We start from the raw sequence: 14152 nt of genomic DNA, 5'->3' as shown, positions 1-14152 counted from the left end.
TTATTAAACACAAGTTTTTTCTTCTATGATCCACAAGTGCCCAGTTCCACATAGATTGTTTGCCTTGCAGTTTCCTTACATATGGAAAAGTAAATGCATGACATGCACACACATAAGAACATAAGAGCTGCCATACTAGGACAGGTCCATCAAGCCTAGAATCCTGTTTCCAACAGTGGCCAACCCAGGTTACAAGTACCTTTTTCAAACCCAAGTCGCAAGACATTTTTTAAACCCTGCTAAGCTAACTGCTTTCACCACATTCTCCATCAACAAATTCCAGAGTTTAATTACATATCGAGTAAAGAAATGTTTTCTCCTGGGTTGTTTTTTTTAAAAAATCCATTACTTAGTACCTTCATTACATGTCCCCTAGTCCTAGTATTTTGGGAAAGAGTAAATAAGCAGCTCACATCTACCCACTCTGCTCCACTCCACTCAGTATTTTATAGACTTCTATCTCAGTGTTTCTCAACTTCTTCAAGCCGTTACCCCTAAGTCTAACAAATATCAACTGAATACCCCGACCATGGACCACCCATGCTTCACCCCAGACATTCCCATGCTCCGCTCCAGACCTCACCCCCATAATAATGGTACTAATTGTAATACAATTTCATCCATTCATTTTTCATATACATACATACAATTTAATCTTATTAACAATACATAATGGTAACCACAAAATTAAACTACACAAAGCACACTGTATGCAGAGAAAATTTTAATTATCATTTATATGCTGTATTTTTCAAAGAGGTCAACGTGTGTGTGTGTGTGTGTGTGTGGGGGTGTTGTCCCGCCATGACTACTTTTTTAATAGGGACAGATGTACGTCATTAAACCCCCCCTACTCTTCCAGCCCTTATCATCTGAGTGGCAGGAGGCTGCTTCAGCTCTTCCCCTACTGCTCAGTTATTTGGGGCTTCCCCTGCCGGCTCTGCACTTTCTCCAATGACTGATCGGATGGGATTTCTGCAAACCTCTGCAACCCTCATTTGTATGTGAGGTTTTAGGAGCACTGGTCGCTGTTTTGAAATTGGACAATTTACTAGCACCACAGCATCCCACAGGATTTTAATGGCGAATTTAGAGTATCTGGCCCTAAGTGAGCACATAGGACAATTTGCCTGTTCCTCCAACTTTTCCTCCAAGGATTAGACTCAGTATAACACACTGTTAGAGCTCCTGCTCTCCCACTAAAAATATCAGTCTAAAACAGGCTACTGTATATACTCAAATATAAACCTAGATTTTTGGGCCAAAAAATTGGCCCAAAAATGGAGGTCCCGGTTTATATTTGGGCCAATGCCCCATCCCAGAATTTTTTTAGGCCGCCGCCATCACCAGGCTCTGCCCCCCTCCTCCTCCCTGCTCTATTCTCATACCTCTGCTGATTCCTGGTGGAGGTGCAGCGGGCAGGAGCAAGCTTTCCAAACTCCTGCCCTGCTGCTAACCGGCTGCGCAGATCCAGTTTCTTCAGCTGAGCGGCACAAGCAGCAGCACGATTTGGTGCTGCCTCTCAGCACTGAGCAGTTTCCTTACTGGCTCCCACAAATTCTTCTGCCCGCTGCGCTCCACCAGGGATCGTAAGAGGACCCGCTGTACCTCCACCAGGGATTGGCAGAGGTATGAGGATAGGGCAGGGATGGGGGGGGGACAAAAGGCAGAGCCTGGAAGGGAGGGTGCAGAGTCTGACAGGGGAAGGAAGGAAGGGTGCTGGGTGCAGAGCCTGATGGGCGGGAGGGAAGGAAGGAAGGGTGCTTGGTGCAGAGCCTGATGGGAGGGAGGGAAAGAAGGGTGCTGGGTGCAGAGCCTGACAGGGGAGGGAAGGAAGGAAGGGTGTTGGGTGCAGTGCCTGACAGGGGAGGGAGGGAGGGGAGGAGGGAAGGGTGTTGGATGCAGAGTCTGACAGGGGAGGGAAGGAAGGGTGCTGGGTGCAGTGCCTGACAGGGGATGGAAGGAAAAGTGCTGGGTGCAGAGCCTGACTTGGGGGGGGGGGGGGAGAGAACGAAGGAAGGATGTTGGGTGCAGTATCTGACAGGGGAGGGAGGGAGGGAAGGGTGCTGGGTGCAGTGCTTGTCAGGAAGGGAGCTGGATGCAGTGCCTGACAGGGGATGGAGGGAAGGGGGCTGGGTGCAGAGCTTGGCAGGGAGGGGGCTGGGTGCTGAGCCTATCAGGGTAGGGCACTTGAATATTAAGCCATCCGACTTATATTTAAGTCAGTCATTTTTTTTCCTTTTTTGGGGGGAAAAGGGGGTCTTGACATATTCAGATTGACTTATATTCAAGTATATACGGTATAAGGAAATGCTTCATCCTGTTCCATTGAAATCTCTAATAAAATGGTTACATTAATACTAGGCTCAGAGACATGAACACCATTTTAACTAATACTCCTTAAACTGCTCTCCTTTAAAGGGACACATTCTATAGTAAGGATCCAAGTTATTTTTGCTACAGCCTGATTTTTTTTTCTTTCCTACAGGTTTTCTCTGTTCCTCCCCTCCCCTTCAATATGTTTTGTTATGTTGATATGTATTGAAGGTTATTTTTGTTATAATATTCAACTCCCTCCTATTTCGATTGTCCCCTGTCTGACATATTTGTTTATGTTGTCACTTTTCTCATTGCGATCTGTTATTTATTGCTCTTCTCTGTGAACTACCATGATGTCTGGTTAATGGTGGTATACCAAATCCTCAAAATAAATAAATAAATAAAATAATTCTCTGTTTTTGCTTGTTTTAATCAATACTTAAATAAAAGTGTTTTTCTAGATTGTAGTGTCCTTAGTAAATGGCCGTCCAGGAGCAGAAAACTTCATGTTTTCACCAGTTCTCAGAGAATTTACCGAAGCAACAAATATTCGCCTGCGCTTCCTCAGGACCAACACTCTTCTCGGACACCTAATATCTAAAGCGCAGAGGGATCCCACAGTAACTCGCAGGGTAGGTATGCAAAAGAACATAAATAAACGATCCAAGTGAAAAGCACCACATACGTGGAGGGGCATAATTTTAAAAAACGTCTAAGTCCCCTTTTGGCCTAAGCCCCTAAATGCTGAAAATAGCAATAGGGAAATGTCCATTCTCAAAAAAATGTCCAAAATTAGGATTTTTTTGAGAATGGCCTACCTCTACGTTCAGCAGTTTAATCACCCAGACCACAACACCATCTAACATTAAAGCACATTCCCAACCAAAAAATTGCCCAAGTCCCAAACACCCAAAACAAGACCTTTTAGGTGAAGGAGGAGTCAGTTCTTTGCCTAAAAGCTGGATTCTGTAACTGGCGTCTGTCAAAAACAACACTGATTGCAGCAGAAGAGATGCCTAATTTCTCCGGCTGAGGCACACCCCACGACACCCCCACCCTCCGCGAATACCGGCAAGATTGATGCCCACCAGTACTGGACACCACCGTTCCTCTGGTTGCATCCTCTTGGCTCCAGCCAGTCACTCTAATTCCTCTGCTGGTCACCACTGGTCTCTCCACCAGCCACTGTCAGCCTAAACTTCCCCAGTACAGACCTTCCTTCAGTCACTCCACCAAGGACTCTCCTGGTCCCTTAGGCACTCTTTCTCTGAGTACTCTCCCAGTCACTCAGATGCTCCTTACTCTGGGGCTACTACCGGTCCCTCTGGTTGCTGGCCTCTCAGGTCCCCTCTCTCTGAGGACTCTCTAGCTCCCTCAGATGCTCTCACTGGTCCTCTACTGGGTCCTCTCTTTTCCCTCCAAGCTTTGCTCTACCAGGTAGGCTAATACAGGGCAGGGTCTCTCTCTCTCTCTCTCTGCCCCCTGTCAGCACTGGTCAGCTCCTCCACTGCACCAGGCCCACTGTGAGCACTGGCCAGTATTGGGTTTACCAGGAGTTAGGCCGAATCCAGCATTCCTCCTCCTGAGTGTCACCTGGCTCCTGAAGGAGCTCCTACTTTTCTTAGCTCACTGCTCTGGAACTGCTCTTATCCCAGGACAAGCAGGCAGCATATTCTTGACTGATGGGTGACGGCACCGACGGAGCCCCGGTACGGACAATTTTAGAGTGATTGCACTCTAAGAACTTGGAAAGTTCTAGCAGGCCGCACCGCGCACGCGCGAGTGCCTTCCCGCCCGACAGAAGCGCGCGGTCCCCAGTTTCTTAGTTTCCGCAGAGCTAAGAAGACGCACTTTTCAATGGCTGTTGAAAATATTTTTTTCCTTACGCCTTCCCGCTCGCGAAATCTTTTCGAAATTTTATTTCCTCTTTTTCTTTTCTTATTTCTCATTTAAAAAAAAAAAAAAGTTTATTTCTTTTTTTTCCTTTCTTTCGGTTTTGCCCCGGCGGGGCCTACTGCCATCATCGAGGCCTCGGCCTTCGATTTGGCAGAAGCCGTTTTTACTTTCATGCCCCCCCAGCCAGGGTTTAAGAAGTGCCAGCGGTGTGCACGGCCTATATCTCTCACGGACCCGCACAACTGGTGCCTACAGTGCCTAGGTCCCGAGCATCAGGCTTCCACCTGCACCCGCTGTGCCACTCTAAAAAAACGTACATTAAAAAACCGTCAAATTCAGCAGCGGTTGCTTTTCGGTGCCGATATGTCTGACCCTGCGGCATCGACACCGGCATCGGCCCCATCTCAGTCGGCACCCACCTCGTCGACACCGCACCGGCGTCGCAACTCCCAGGTAAGCCGGCTAAGACGCCATCCCCGTTGGAGCGTCCTCCGGTCTCGATAGCAGCGAGCCCAGTCCTGCCGACCGCGAGGCGCCCACGGAAGCGCTCCGCCCCTATCGAGGTGAGTCCCTCGACCTCGGGCTCCTCATCTCCGAGGCGTCGAGCGGCACCGCAGGTACCGCAGAAGAAAAAGGCGGTACCCGTGCCTTCTTTAGACGAGCGCATTGCAGCCGTCCTACAGGTGTAGCTCAAAGAGCAGTTACAACAGCTCCTGCCTGCTCTATTGGCACCGAGCCTTCCAGTCCCGGTCCGGTCTGAGCCACCGGTACCGGCAGTGGAGCAGCCTCTATTGTCTGCGTCCACTGTTTCGGTACCGGTCCACTCTGCCTCATCGGTATCCATGCCAGTCCTAGCACCGGAACCGAGAGCTCATCACCAGTCGGTTCAGACGTCGGCACCGTTGCAGCCTGTAACGTCTCCCGGTACCGTGTCCATGAGGTCGGGTAAGTCGGCACGCAAATCCCGACACCTGGAAACCTCCACCCCGGAGTCTCCAGACCATAGCTCCCATATTAGGGACCCTGATCTGTGGGGTGACTCCGAAGAGCCTTTTCTTTCTGAAGGTGAGTGTTCCTCGGATGAGGATGATCCTGCTATGCCTGATCCATCCTCCAAACATGATTCTACGTCTTTCACTTCTTTCCTGAAAGATATGTGTGAATCTCTTTCTATTCCTTTGGAGGCTGAGTCTAAAAAATCCAAAGCCTTTCTTGATGCACTGGATTTTGACCAGCCTCCAAAGGAATTTCTCAAACTTCCCCTCCATGATATCTTGAGGGAAACTTTCTATAAGAACCTGGAGACTCCTTTAACCATCCCCATTCCTGGTTTTGACAAGCCTCAGCTCCCGCATGAGTCTCTTTTGGTAGAATCCACACTTAAAAAATCAGCGGGAGCTAGTGTGTATGCCTCAGTCCCTCCTGGCAGAGAAGGAAAGGCCATGGACAAATTTGGCAAATGTTTATATCAAAATGCCATGTTAGCTAATAGGTCAGGGAATTATGCTTTTCATTTTTCCTTTTATTTAAAGCACCTCATCCAAAATCTGACTGCTTTTGAGAAGTACCTCCCTGACCGCAAAAAATCTGCATTTCATAACTGTTCTTCCTCTCTTCTCCAGCTACGGAAGTTCCTAGTCAGGTCAATTTATGATACTTTTGAATTGACTTCTCGGGCCACGGCCATGTCTGTTGCCATGCGTCATCTGGCATGGCTCAGAGTCTCAGAGCTTGACGTTAACCACCAGGACCGCCTAGCAAATGCTCCCTGCTTAGGTGATGAGCTCTTTGGAGAGTCCATGGATTCCACTACACAAAAGCTGTCTGCCCATGAGACTAGGTGGGATACTCTCCTAAAGACTAAGAAAAAGACTCCTCCTGCTCGGCCTTTTCGCCAACAATCGGCCTACCAACGCCGCTATGCTGCTCGTCCCTTACCACCGGCTACTCAACAGCCTAGACGTCAGCGCCAACAACAGCGACAACCTCCTAGGCCTGCACAGCAGCAACAGGGAAGCCTCCTCCACCTCAAAAGTCTACCCAACCCTTTTGACGTGATTCTCCAGAGCATAGCCAGTATTCCACCATCTGCCCATCTTCCTCGACCCATAGGAGGACGTCTTACTTGTTACATCAGTCGTTGGGAGATCATCACATCGGATCAGTGGGTCCTCAACATCATCCGCCATGGCTACTCTCTCAACTTTCAGACCCTTCCTGTCCAAAGTCTGCCAAGAGAGTCTGCTTTGAACACTCCTCAGTCTTCCCTCCTTCTTCAAGAAGTTCAATCCCTCCTCCTTCTGAACGCCATAGAGGAAGTTCCTCTAGATCAGAAGGGATTCTACTCCCGTTATTTTCTAGTCCCCAAAAAAACAGGAGATCTCAGACCCATTTTAGATCTTCGCGATCTCAACAAATGCTTGGTCAAAGAGAAATTCAGAATGCTTTCTCTAGCCACTCTTTACCCTCTTCTCAATCAAGGCGACTGGCTATGTTCCCTCGATCTCAAAGAAACATACACTCACATACCGGTCAATCTGACCTCCAGACAGTACCTACGCTTCATGATCAATCGTTGTCATTACCAGTACAAGGTGCTACCCTTCGGTCTTGCCTCCTCTCCAAGAGTGTTTACCAAATGTCTGATTGTGGTGGCTGCCTTTCTAAGTTCCCACCACCTTCAGGTGTTTCCTTACCTGGACGATTGGTTGATAAAGGCCAATTCATCTCAGACAGTACTCCAGGCCACCAACCAGACCATCCTGTTTCTACGTTTGCTGGGGTTCGAGATCAATCTACCCAAATCTCATCTCATCCCCACTCAGAGACTTCAATTCATTGGAGCGGTCTTGGACACAGTCCTCATGAGAGCGTTCCTGCCGTCCAACCGTCTTCAAACGCTTCAATCTCTATGTCAGCAGGTGCTTCCACAACGTTCCATCTCTGCCAAGCAAATGATGATACTCTTGGGTCACATGGCCTCCACGGTTCATGTCACACCCCTCGCACATCTTCACCTGCACACTCCTCAATGGACCCTAGATACCCAGTGGTCCCAAGCGATGGATCCTTGCTCACGTCACATATCTGTGACAACATCTCTTCGTCAGTCTCTACAATGGTGGTTGATATCCTCAAATCTCTCCAGAGGTCTTCTGTTCCATCTACCTCCTCATCAACTTATCATCACCACCGACGCCTCCCCTTATGCCTGGGGAGCTCATTTGAACGAGTTCCAAACTCAAGGACTTTGGACAGCTCAGGAAATGAAGCATCACATCAATTTCCTGGAACTCAGAGCAACGTTTTATGCCCTCAAGGCCTTCCAGCATCTTCTCTTTCCTCAAGTCCTCCTGCTGTGCACAGACAATCAAGTTGCGATGTACTACATCAACAAGCAGGGTGGGACAGGCTCTCGCCTCTTGTGCCAGGAAGCCCAGAAAATTTGGGCTTGGGCCACAGATCACCATCTATTCCTGAAAGCTATCTACATTCAGGGAGAACAGAATTCCTTGGCGGACAAGCTCAGCAGAATTCTCCAGCCTCATGAGTGGACACTTGATCCTTTCACTCTACAGTCCATCTTCGCTCAGTGGGGCACTCCTCAGATAGACCTCTTTGCAGCTCCTCACAATCACCAGCTGCCCCTATTCTGCTCCAGACTCTACACTCCTCACCGTCTGGCAGCGGATGCATTTCTCCTCGGCTGGTCCAATCTGTTCCTGTACGCTTTCCCTCCTCTGCCTCTCATGTTAAGAACCTTGTTCAAGCTCAAGAGGGAACGAGCCACCATGATTCTGATTGCTCCACGGTGGCCCAGGCAACATTGGTTCTCCCTTCTACTTCAACTCAGTTCCAGGGAACCCTTTCTTCTTCCACTGTTTCCTTCTCTGCTTACACAGCATCAGGAGACCCTTCTACATCCCAACCTCCAGTCTCTGCACCTGACAGCTTGGTATCTCTCGGGCTGACTTCGAATGATACTCTTTTGTCTCAGCCCGTTCGTTCCATTCTGGACGCATCCAGGAAACCGGCCACTCTGCATTGTTACCATCAGAAGTGGACACGATTTTCTTCCTGGTGTCTTCTTCATCATCTTGATCCCACTTCCCTTGCAGTGGAGACATTGTTGGATTATCTTCTTTCTTTGTCTGACTCTGGCCTCAAGTCTACTTCCATCAGAGTCCACCTCAGTGCTATTGATGCTTTTCATGAGCCAGTTCATGGAAAACTTCTCTCAGCTCATCCCTTGGTGTCCAGATTCATGCGGGGTCTTTTCAATGTGAAACCACCTCTTAAAGCCCCTCCTGTAATCTGGGATCTCAATGTAGTTCTTTCCGCCTTAATGAAGCCTCCATTTGAACCTTTGGCTACCGCTCCTTTCAAGTTTCTCACTTGGAAGGTACTTTTCCTTATTGCTCTTACCTCTGCCAGGAGGGTCAGTGAGCTACATGCACTAGTTGCAGATCCACCTTTTACTGTCTTTCATCATGACAAGGTGGTTCTGCGTACACATCCAAAGTTTCTCCCTAAGGTTGTCTCTGAATTCCATCTCAACCAATCTATTGTTCTGCCTGTCTTCTTTCCGAAACCTCACTCGCATTCTGGAGAACAGGCTCTGCATACTTTGGACTGTAAGCGGGCTCTAGCTTACTATTTAGAGCGTACTAAGCCCCACAGATCATCTCCCCAACTCTTTCTGTCCTTTGATCCGAATAAATTAGGACGTCCTGTTACTAAACGTACGTTGTCAAATTGGCTTGCAGCGTGCATTTCATTTTGTTATGCTCAGTCCGGACTGACACTGGAAGATTCTGTCACGGCCCATAGAGTTCGAGCTATGGCAGCATCTGTAGCTTTCCTCCGTTCCACTCCTATTGAGGAAATCTGCAAGGCTGCTACTTGGTCCTCAGTTCATACTTTTACATCTCATTATTGTCTGGATGCATTCTCCAGACGGGATGGACACTTCGGCCAATCTGTTTTGCAAAGTTTGTTTTCCTAATGGCCAACCTTCCCTCCATCCCTCTTTTTGTTAGCTTGGAGGTCACCCATCAGTCAAGAATATGCTGCCTGCTTGTCCTGGGATAAAGCACAGTTACTTACCATAACAGGTGTTATCCAGGGACAGCAAGCAGATATTCTTGCGTCCCACCCACCTCCCCGGGTTGGCTTCTTAGCTGGCGTATCCTAACTGGGGACCGCTCGCCTCTGTCGGGCGGGAAGGCACTCGCGCGTGCGCGGTGCGGCCTGCTAGAACTTTCCAAGTTCTTAGAGTGCAATCACTCTAAAATTGTCCGTACCGGGGCTCCGTCGGTGCCGTCACCCATCAGTCAAGAATATCTGCCTGCTGTCCCTGGATAACACCTGTTACGGCAAGTAACTGTGCTTTTTCAGTACCCTAACAGCATTTAGATGCAAGCATTTACGCCAGCTTTTGAGAAGGTGTAAGTGGTCACAGCTAAAGTTAAGCGCATAAATGCCAACTTATGCTTGCATTCTATAATAGCAGTTATGCACTTAATTGCCAATATAGAATTTGTGCTTAGCACCCATCCACCTGGCGTGTAACATTAAATGGCCTTTACAGAATTATCTCCACAGTGTGCATTCTTATTGGCAAACAACGTTCATTTCAAACAACAGTCCATCTGTATAATTTAGGGGTTGATATTCAAGGGATTATCTGATTATTGCAACCTGTCTTGAGATTTTGCATATATAAATAAAAATACCTTGTTGGTTGACAGAGTACAGAAAAGATATGGACAGGAGACATTTTGAACTGTTTTCTCCACTTCAGAGGTTCTCAACCCAGTCCTTGGGACAACTTAGCCGATCAGGTTTTCAAGATACGCACAATGAATATGCATGAGATACATTTGCATGCAGTGTGCTTCCATTGCATGTAAATCTATCTCATGCATGTTCATTCTAGGTATCCTGAAAACCTGATTGGCTAGGTGTGTCCCGAGGACTTGTTTTAGAATCCCTGCTCTAGTCTAACACATACAATTTAAGAACATAAGAACATAAGCCGTGCCTCTGCTGGGTCCTGGGTCCATCACTCTCCTGCTGGGTCCATCACGCGGTAGCCCATCAGGTCCAGGACCTGTATAGTAGCCCTCTATCTATACTCTTCTATCCCCTTTTCCTTCAGAAAATTATCCAATCCCTTTTTGAACTCCAATACCATACCCTGTCCTATCACTCCTTCTGGAAGCGCGTTCCAGGTGTCCACCACCCGTTGGGTGAAGAAGAACTTCCTAGCATTGGTTCTGAATCTGTCCCCTTTTAATTTTTCCGAATATAATAATAGTAGCAGGGGATTTCAATGCTGTAATGGATCCTTTATTAGATAAAAATCCAAGTAGATTTATGAAATCTATGGGACTAGAAAATTTGATACAATCTTGCGATTTAGCAGATATATGGAGAATACTTCATTTTAATGATCGGGAATTTTCTTTCTGTTCTCATGTTCACAATTCTTTTTCAAGAATAGATTATATATTTATTTCAAATCATATAGCACAGCAAGTGACACAAGCTGCCATTGATCCTATTATTTTATCAGATCATGGTGGAGTATGGATCAAAATAAAAAATATAGATCAAAATAATAATAGACCAATTTGGAAGTTCGATAATACATTGTTGGCTGATTCTAATTTTTGTGAAAATCTCTTAATAAAAATGAAAGAATTCTTTCAAATAAATGATAAAGATGAGATTAATAGAGAAATTTTATGGGACGCTTTTAAAGCATCAATTAGAGGACAAATAATCTCCTATTCGGCTTTTCTTAAAAAACAAAATAAAAAACAATTTTTAAATTTAGAAAAAGAGATTAAAAATTTGGAATTAAAACTAATAGAAAAATGGGAATATTCAATTCAACAAGAATTGATAAAACTAAAAATTAAATATAATGAAATCTCATCTAAAATGATTAGGAAAGATATGTTCTCTCAGCAAACGTTGTATTATGGTAACTCAAATAAGTCGGGAAGAATACTAGCAAACTATCTTAAAACAAAAAAAAGGAAAACAAAATTAATAGCTATAAAAAATGAAAATGGAGAAACATTTACACAAATTGAACCTATATTAAAACAATTCCTAAAATTTTATAAATCTCTTTATTCTTCCGAGACTTATATAAATAAAGAAAAAGATGGTATGGAATTCTTGAAAATGTTAGAGGGTCCAAAAGTTCCTGAACATATAAAACGAAGTTTAGAAGAACCAATATCACTAAAAGAATTAGGAACAGCTTTGAAGTCCCTTAGAGTTGGATCCGCTCCAGGTGGTGATGGATATACAGTTGAATTCTTTAAAACATTTCAAAATTTTTTAATACCCTATTTACTAAATCTTTATCAATATCAACTTAATAAAGGTTGTATTAAAGGCACTATATCAGAATCTTTAACTATTGTTTTGCCAAAACCTAATAAAGATCCCACTTTGGTCACAAACTATAGGCCAATATCTTTAATAAATGTAGATGGAAAAATATTAGCAAAAATACTTGCGATAAGATTGGCTAATGTACTCCCTCACATTATAGGTATGCATCAAACAGGATTCGTTGCTCAAAGACATTCATCTCACAACACCAGATTAACATTCCATATGCTATATTTAACAAAAAAAATGAATGAGCCTACTTTTGCTATTTCATTGGATGCAGAAAAGGCTTTTGACAGAGTAGAGTGGCCTTTTATGTATCAGGCAATGGAATGGTTTGGTATAGGACCTGGATTCATACAAATGATACAAACATTGTATAGTTCCCCTTCTGCAAGATTATATATTAACAATACTTTTTCAGAAAAATTTAATCTACAGAGAGGAGTTAGACAAGGATGTCCCTTGTCTCCTTTGCTGTTTGATATTGTTTTAGAACCCTTAATAATAGCTATCCAACAAGCAAAGGATATACAGGGTATACCTCATTCAGACAAAGAATATAAAATATCTGCATATGCAGATGATTTATTATTATATTTGAGGAATCCAGAATCTACCATTCCATATCTACTCGAACTAATTGAGAAATTTGGATGTTTTTCAGGATATAAAATTAACTGGAATAAATCAGAAGTTCTTCCTCTAAATGTTTATTGTACAAAAGGTTTATTTGACACATTTTCATTTGTTTGGAAGGAAGAATCTATTAAATATCTTGGAATTTGGATAACAAAAACAGTAGATGAGACAATGAAAATTAATGAAAAATCTCTAATTCAGAAAGTGACAGAAATGTGTGAGCAATGGAATCCTTTACATTTATCTTGGTGGGGAAGAATACAAACCGTTAAAATGATGATTATGCCTATAGTTTGCTACCAAATGGGGATGATACCAATTTTCTTTCATGAATCTTTCTACATAAAATTAAATAGAATTTTGACAAAATTCATTTGGCTAAACAAAAAACCAAGAATTGCTTTAGTGTCGCTACAAAAACCAATTAAGGAGGGAGGGGTAAATTTTCCCAACTTTTATAGGTACCATCAAGCCTATATTTTACGTCATGGTATGTATTGGATCCTCCCAGAACCCACCGATAATATTCCAGACTGGTTCTGGCTAGAATGGAGACTAATATTTCCACTACGTCTTAGTCATGTAATTAGTATCAAGATGCCAAGGTTATATAAAGATCATAAAATATTTATGGATACTTGGAAAACTTTAAGATACATAAGTAATTTAACTCAAATTCCAATTAGTAAATCAACTACTCAAACAATATGGCTAAACCCCAAGATCAAAATAGGCGGTTTTAAAGTCATCTGGAAACATTGGATGACAGCAGGAATTCGTATTTTAAATGATGTAATAAAAAATGATAAGTTGCTGGAGTTTTCACAATTGCAACATAAATTTGGTCTTAATAAAACACAATACTTTAAATGGTTGCAATTGAAGCAATCTATTCAGGAAGGGTTCCCTGAATGGAAAAACCTTGCTAAATATCACAGTTTGGAATTCTTATGTTTCCAGATGGACTCAATAGGACATAAAGCTGCACAGTGGTATAAAATAATATCTGGATTTATAAATAAAAAACCAAAAAATGGACTTAGAGACATTTGGAGCATTGAGATAAAACACCAAATTAGTGTATCTCAATGGCCACGGCTTTGGTCTTGGAGGTTAAAATGTACGGTGTCAGCATCTATGAGGCAAACTTGGTTTTTTCTTCTTCATAGAGCATTTTGGACCCCAACACGTTTACATAGAATTGATAGCTCTAAATCTAATAGATGCTGGCACTGTCATGATGAAATTGGGACATTAGATCATCTTATATTCTTTTGTCCACTCATTTTAACATTCTGGAAATCAATTTGGCCCCAAATTAATAGGATGCTAGAAAATCCAGTAGCCTTGACATATGATACTATATTATTTGGAACAACAATGAGGGAAAAAAGTCAAATATCATCAAGTAATAATAAACTTTTATTTATTTTAACTGGAATAGCAATACAACAAATCACATTTAACTGGAAACAACATGATAGATTAAACTATATGTTTTGGTGGAATTCTGTGTGTCATATATACAAAATGGAACTTGCTATTGCAACACATAAAGGATATATGAATAAATTTCAAAAAATATGGGGACCATTAAAAGATTTTTGTAAAGAATAAAAAATTTTCCCATGAATAAAATTGACCATTAACAGATTTCTCTAATGAATGATTAATTTTTCCCAAGATAAGATATTTGAATAGAAGGGATGGGGGTGGGCTTTTAATTCTAACCACTACTTTCTAATTCAATATTTAAATGAATTTACAGAAAAATTGAATTTATATATTATTTATTGGAAGGGAGGGAGGGAAAAGGGATTATTATATATAAAAAAAATTATATAAAAATTAAATTTATTGCAAAATATTATAACTTTATTCA

General features: G+C 43.4%; 1 protein-coding gene across 1 annotated transcript in view; it reads left to right on the top strand.

Annotated features, from left to right (window-relative positions):
- LAMA3 (laminin subunit alpha 3) overlaps positions 1–14152 on the top strand; it is a 509154-nt gene that overhangs the window by 42236 nt on the left and 452766 nt on the right. The window contains exon 5 of the mRNA XM_033933874.1: positions 2781–2951. Coding sequence (XP_033789765.1) covers positions 2781–2951 — 171 coding nt within the window. The remainder of the gene's footprint in view (positions 1–2780; positions 2952–14152) is intronic.

The sequence above is a fragment of the Geotrypetes seraphini genome, chromosome 2 (assembly GCF_902459505.1).
Source record: "Geotrypetes seraphini chromosome 2, aGeoSer1.1, whole genome shotgun sequence".
Lineage (NCBI taxonomy): Eukaryota > Metazoa > Chordata > Amphibia > Gymnophiona > Dermophiidae > Geotrypetes > Geotrypetes seraphini.
This window is presented reverse-complemented; position numbering and strand designations above follow the sequence as displayed.